Source organism: Macaca fascicularis, chromosome 19 (genome assembly GCF_037993035.2).
Source record: "Macaca fascicularis isolate 582-1 chromosome 19, T2T-MFA8v1.1".
NCBI lineage: Eukaryota > Metazoa > Chordata > Mammalia > Primates > Cercopithecidae > Macaca > Macaca fascicularis.
Genome location: NC_088393.1, coordinates 47,887,412 through 47,894,198, shown reverse-complemented (window position 1 = coordinate 47,894,198; position 6,787 = coordinate 47,887,412). Strand labels below are relative to the sequence as shown.

Sequence of the window (6,787 nt, the reverse complement as noted above, 5' to 3'; positions counted from 1 at the left end):
TAGTCCCCATCCCACCCTACCCCACCCCAAAGACCACAGAGACAGGCCGTTTGCACTGGGCTGACTGTATTTGCATAAAGCCAAGGAGGGGAAACGGCAGGGCCAGCGGTAGGCTGAGCTCACTGGCAGTAGAAATCCCATTTCTGAAAAAGAGAAAGGGGAAACAGTGGAGAGAAAACCAGCGGTCACACCACAAAGGATCTAGTGGTTTTTGCAAAGGCTGCAGCTGCAGGGCCCAGGTCTGGCCACGCAAGTGCTACGCAAATTAGCCTAGAGCCCTCTAATCTTTGCACCTCCCAACCGGACCCATTTTACTGGTGAGAAAATTGAGGCAGGGAAAGAATTTCTCCCAGCGCACACACCTAGGGAGCCAAGGGTGGGAGCATTTTTGCCCATCCCCACAACCTAAGGGTCCTCCCCCCAGATTTTTTGCCAGCCCCCATGACACTCACGTCTGTCTTCACATCGACTTTGCCAGGTTTCAGGGTCTGGTCCTCCCGGACAATGCTACTGGGGAAATAGCCCAGGCGAGCGGCCAGATCTCCATAGTAATCTCCCTGAACCTAGGGAAGAGGAGTTAAAAGCTAGGGTCTGGGAAGATGGCAAGCTTATGCCTGCTGAAGGCTTTGCATTCTCCCTTCTCCCTGATCTCCATGTAACTGGCTCCATCCTTGTCATACGAATCTCAGCTTAAATGTAACCTGTTCAGAAGCCTTTTCTGACCACCCAAGTCAGTCTCTGTTAATACTCACAGCAGCGCATATTTGCTTTTATTATTATTTTGGAGACAGGGTCTCACTGTGTCGCCCAGGTTGGGGTGCAGTAGCATGATCACGGCTCACTGCAGCCTCAACTTCTGGGCTCAAGCAATCCTCCCACCTCAGCCTCCTGAGTAGCCGGGACCACAGATACACGCCATGACGGCCAGTTAATTTTTAATTTTTTTTGTGGGGGGGGGGTCTTACTATGTTGCCCAGGCTGGTCTCGAACTCCTAGGCTCAAGCTATCCTCCCAACTTGGCCTTACTTGGGATTACAGGTGTGAGCTACCGTGCCCGGCTGCTATTTTTTATGACTTGCTTTTTGCTCATTTCTCTCCATTAAAATAAAAAGGATCAGGCCGGGCGCGGTGGCTCAAGCCTGTAATCCCAGCACTTTGGGAGGCCGAAACGGGCGGATCACGAGGTCAGGAGATCGAGACCATCCTGGCTAACACGGTGAAACCCCGTCTCTACTAAAAATACAAAAAACTAGCCGGGCAAGGTGGCGGGCGCCTGTAGTCCCAGCTACTCAGGAGGCTGAGGCAGAGAATGGCATAAACCTGGGAGACGGAGCTTGCAGTGAGCTGAGATCTGGCCACTGTACTCCAGCCTGGGTGACAGAGCGAGACTCCGTCTCAAAAAAAAATAAAAATAAAAAAATAAAAATAAAATAAAAAGGATCATTTGTTGTTGTATCTTGGTATCTAGAACAGAACGTGGGACCATAGCAGCTGCCCTAAAATTGGTAAATAAAGTGAAAATAGGCTGGGGGGGCGGTGGCTCACACCTAGAATCCCAGCACTCTGGGAGGCCAAGGCGGGCAGATCATGAGGTCAAGAGTTCAAGACCAACCTGGCCAGTATGGTGAAACCCTGTCTCTACTAAAAATACAAAAATTAGCCAGGTGTGGTGGTGCATGCCTGTAATCCCAGGTACTCGGGAGGCTGAGGCAGGAGAATCGCTTGAACCCAAGAGGTGGAGGTTACAGTGAGCCGAGATCGCACCATTGCATTCCAGCCTGGGTGACAGAGCAAGTCTCTGTCTCGGAAAAAATTAAAAATAAACAAATAAGGGCCGGGCGCAGTGGCTCACGCCTGTAATCCCAGCACTTTGGGAGGCTGAGGTGTGCGGATCATGAGGTCAGGAGTTCGAGACCAGCCTGGCCAATATGGTGAAACCCTATCTCTACTATAAATACAAAAATTAGCCGGGCGTGGTGGCGCGTGCCTGTAGTCCCAGCTACTCAGGAGACTGAGGCAGAAGAATCGCTTGAACTCGGGAGGCGGAGGTTGCAGTGAGCCCAGATCACGCCACTACACTCTAGCCAGGGCAACAGAGTGAGACACTGTCTCAAAAATAAATAAATAAAGTAAGTAAGTAACAATATACCCCCACAATGTCTATTTCAGTTCATCCCCCTCAAATCTTCCCTTCATGGGGATAATGAGTCTACCCCAGCCCTGTACCCTTCCCTCTTTCACTCTCCCAAGACTCACGCTGCCTCCCCAGAAGAGCCGCCCACGGCCCTTCAGCTTGGAGAAGACATACACCACTTGGCCCCGGTGAATGGTCAGGAATCGGCAGTCGGGGGCCATGTAGTCCTGAAGGGCCACAGCCATGGAGATAGGGTCTAGGGAAGGAATAGAAGGGAATGCAATACCCTCCACACAGGCTAATACCCCAAGCCCCCAGTTCTCCCTCCCCACTCTTACAGCTGCACTCCTGGTCTGCACACAGCTTCCGGTCAGCCAGCTTGGGCATAGGGCCACCCCCGACACCAGGTCCGGAGAAGGCAGACAGCAAGACGATGACACCGAGGAACACCAGGGACCAGGCCATCGTGGACTGTGAGCAAGAGAGTGAGCAAAGGGGTGCTGAGGTCTCCAATTTCCTCCCCTCCCTCTCTCCCATAGTTCAAGGAAACTTGTGTTCTTGGTCTTATCCCCACCCTAAACCAGTCCCAAATTTCGCCCACACCACCTAGAAGTTGCTACCCAGCCAGAACCATTTCAAGGATAGGGTAAAGGCTGCAAGCCCAAGGAAATTCCCAGATAAGGTCCAAAGCAGCTCACAGCTTTCCCAGTGACAGCCCCCTCCTCAACAATCACAGAGGCCCAGACAAGGTGGTTGAGATACTCAATTCCATCTTCTCTTGAGTTGGCTTAGGTACCTGGGCTCCTCTGCTGTCCCCTCTGGCGACAGAAGCAGGAGGAGCCTGTAAGGAAAACCACCTTGGAATTTCCTGTGCTGTGGGGCGGGAGAACAAGGCAGCCCTTTGATGACCAGAAACAGCTCAGCCCTGGAGTACTGACTGAATATTGTATGCTGAACCTTAGGCTAGGCAATGTCCCACCACGATCACTGTTTATCTGCACCAGCCGCTTCCCACTGGATGACCTGGGCTAAGCTATTTCTCCTCACAGAGCCTCAGCATCCTTATATGTAAAATGGGAACAATAAAAAAAGCCAGTAGTTATAGAGCATTCACCAAGTACGTATTTATGTTATGAACTCAAATGGATACTCTGTATCATGTCAGGAGTGATTATAAACCCTCCCTTTCTTTTTTGAGACAGGGTCTCACCCTGTTGCCCAGGTGGAGTGCAATGGTGCCATTGTGGCTCACTGCAGCCTCAACCTCCTAGACTCAGGCAATCCTCCCACCTCAGCCTCCTGAGTAACTGGGACTACAGGCACAAGCCACCTATGCCCAATTAATCCATTTTTCTACAATAATTATTTTGAGGTAGGGTCTTGCTCTGTAACAGCCCAGGTTGGAGTACAGTGGCATGATCCTGGTTCACTGCAGCCCCTATTTCCTGGGCTCAAGCAGTCCTCCCACCTCAGCCTCCCGAGTAGCTGGGACCACAGACATGCACCATTATGCTCAGTTAATTTTTTTTTTTTTTTTTTTTTTTGAGATGGAGTCTCGCTCTGTCACCCGGGCTGGAGTGCAGTGGCCGGATCTCAGCTCACTGCAAGCTCCGCCTCCCGGGTTCACGCCATTCTCCTGCCTCAGCCTCCCGAGTAGCTGGGAGTACAGGCGCCCGCCACCTCGCCCGGCTAGCTTTTTGTATTTTTTAGTAGAGACGGGGTTTCACCGTGTTAGCCAGGATGGTCTCGATCTCCTGACCTTGTGATCCGCCCGTCTCAGCCTCCCAAAGTGCTGGGATTACAGGCTTGAGCCACCGCGCCCGGCTAATTTTTTGTATTTTTGGTAGAGACAGGGTTTCGTCATGTTGCCCAACCTCGTCTCAATCTCCTGGGCTCAAGCAATCTGCCCACCGTGGCTTTCCAAAGTGCTGGGATTACAGGCATGAGCCACCAAGCCCAGCCTAATTTAATTTTTTGAGACAGGATCTTGCTGTTGCTCAGGCTGAAGTACAGTGATGTGATCATCGCTCACTGCATCCTTGAACCCCTGGGCTCACGAAATCCTCCCCCCTCAGCCTCCTGAGTAGAATAGTAGGCGGGTCACCATTCTTGGATGATTTATTTTTATTTTTCTAGAGCCAGTGCCTTACTATACTGCCTGAGCTGGTCTTGAGCTCATGTCCCCAAGCGATCCTCCTGCCTCAGCCTCCCAAAGCACTGGGATTACAGGCATGAGCCACCATGCCTGGCCTATAACCCCTTGTTACATGGAAATGGAAGTGTGGAGTTAAGGAACTTGTCTAAGGCTTACAGAGCCAGGAAGTGGAGAAGTGGAGGGGCTAAGACTTGTATCCAGGCCCACAGCCATTGCTATACTATCTTTTTTTTTTTTTTTTTTTTGAGATGGAGTCTCATATTGCAGTGGTACTATCTCGGTTCACTGCAACCTCTGCCCCGGATTCAAGCAATTCTCCTGCCTCAGCCTCCCGAGTAGCTGGGATTACAGGCATGCACCACCATGCCCAGCTATTTTTGTATTTTTAGTAGAGACAGGGTTTCTCCATGTTGGCCAGGCTGGTCTCGAACTCCCAACCTCAGGTGATCCACCTGCCTCGGTGTCCCAAAATGCTGGGATTACAGGCGTGAGTCACCACGCCCGGCCTAAAAGATTTTTTTTTACAGACAGGGTCTCACTCTGTCGCCCAGACTGGAGTACAGTGTCACAGTCACAGCTCACTCAGCCTTGAATGACTGGGCTCAAGCTATCCTCCCACCACGGCCTCCTAAGTAGCCGTGACTATAAGTGTGAGCCACTGCACCTGGCTTCGAAATGCAATTTTTTTTTTTTTTTTTTTGAGACGTTGTTTCGCTTTTCTTGCCCAGGCTGGAGTGCAATGGTGCAATCTTAGCTCCCTGAAACCTCCCCTTCCCAGGTTCAGGTGATTCTCCTGCCTCAGCCTCCCAAGTAGCTGGGATTACAGGCGTGCGCCACCACGCCCAGCTAATTTTGTGTTTTTAGTGGAGATGGGGTTTCACCATGTTGGTCAGGCTGGTGTCTAACTCCTGAACTCAAGTGACCCACCCGCCTTGGCCTCCAAAAGTGTTGGGATTACATGTGTGAGCTACTGCACCCGGCCCCACTTTAAAACCCTTTTAAAAAAATTATTTCTTGGCCTGGAGCAGTGGCTCATGCCTGTAATCCCAGCACTTTGAGAGGCCGAGCCGGGTGGATCACCTGAGGTCAGGAGTTCGAGACCAGCCTGACCAACATGGAGAAACCCCGTCTCTACTAAAAATACAAAAAAAGTAGCTGGGCGTGGTGGCACATGCCTATAATCCCAGCTACTAGGGAGGCTGTGGCAGGAGAATTGCTTGAACCTGGGAGTCAGAGGTACTGGTGAGCCGAGATAGTGCCATTGCACTCCAGCCTGGGCAACAAGAGTGAAACTCTGCCTTAAAAAAAAAAAAAATTATTTCTTCATTCAGGCCAGGCATGGTGGCTTACTCTTGTAATCCCACCACTTTGGGAGGCTAAGGCAGGCGGATCACTTGAGGTCAGGAGTTTTGAGACCAACCTGGCCAACATGGTGAAAATACAAAAATTAGACAGGCGTGGTGGTGCACACCTGTAGTCCCAGCTACTTGGGAGGCCAAACCAGAATCGCTTGAAACTGGGAGGTGGAGGCTGCAGTGAGCCATGCCACTGCACTCCAGCCTGGATGAGAGAGTGAGATCCTGTCTCAAAAAAAAAAAAAAAATCAGCTGGGCGCGGTGGCTCACACCTATAATCTCAGCACTTTGGGAGGCCGAGGCAGTCAGGTCACAAGGTCAGGAGCTTGAGACCAGCCTGGTCAATATGGTGAAACCCTGTCTCTACTAAAAAATACAAAAATGAGTCAGGCGTAGTGGCACGTGCCTGTAGTCCCAGCTACTCGGGAGGCTGAGGCAGGAGAATTGCTTGAACCTGGGAGGAGGAGGTTGCAATGAGCCAAGATCATGCCACTGCACTCCAGCCTGGGTGGCAGAGTGAGACTCCTGTCTCAAAAAAAAAAAAAAAAATCATTTCTTCATTCATTAAAGATTTCATGAGTACATAAAGTATGCTAGGCCTTGATCCAGACCCTGGAGATTCATCAAGGAATGAAAAATAAAGGGGAGATAATCAATGAACAAAGTTCAGATATATGATAGTGTGTGAAGTATTAAGGATACTCAGAAAGAACACTCAAGAATCAGCTGTGGGGACTGTGCCCCCTGCCCCATATTACTGATGAAGCCACAAAGTAGAAGTGACTTCAATTCCCAAAGCCCAATGCAGGTATCTCCTGTCGCATACTTAGCCTAAGGCCAACATTGGCCCAGTGCAGTGGCTCATGCCTGTAATCCCAGCACTTTGGGAGGCTGAGACAGGAGGATTGCTAAAGCCTAAAAATTTGAGACCAGCCTGGGTAACACAGCTACAAAAAGAAAAAAAGAAAAACTAGCTGGGCATGGTGGTACACACCTATAGTCCCAGCCACTCAGGAGGTTGAGGTGGGAGGACCACTTGAACCCAGGCGGTAGAGGCTGCAGTGAGCCATGATCATGCCGGTGCACTCCAGAGCAAGACCCTGTTTAGAAAAAAAAAGACCAAAATTATCAACTTTTCTGTGG

General features: G+C 50.6%; 1 protein-coding gene across 2 annotated transcripts; it reads right to left on the bottom strand.

The window, feature by feature from the left end:
- Positions 1–49: 49 nt before the first annotated feature.
- Positions 50–2,966, bottom strand: MIA (MIA SH3 domain containing). Of its 2 annotated transcripts, none has more exons than XM_005589308.4 (5): positions 2,833–2,966; positions 2,473–2,605; positions 2,257–2,390; positions 453–563; positions 50–143 (listed from the first exon to the last, which is right to left on the bottom strand). In XM_005589308.4, the coding sequence occupies exons 2-5, from the start codon at positions 2,597–2,599 to the stop codon at positions 120–122; spliced, it is 396 nt and encodes a 131-aa protein (XP_005589365.1). In that variant the 5' UTR covers positions 2,600–2,605; positions 2,833–2,966; the 3' UTR covers positions 50–119. The 2 variants fall into 2 exon arrangements, with proteins under 2 accessions (XP_005589365.1, XP_005589366.1); XM_005589309.4 differs by having other exon boundaries at positions 2,931–2,966.
- Positions 2,967–6,787: the final 3,821 nt, after the last annotated feature.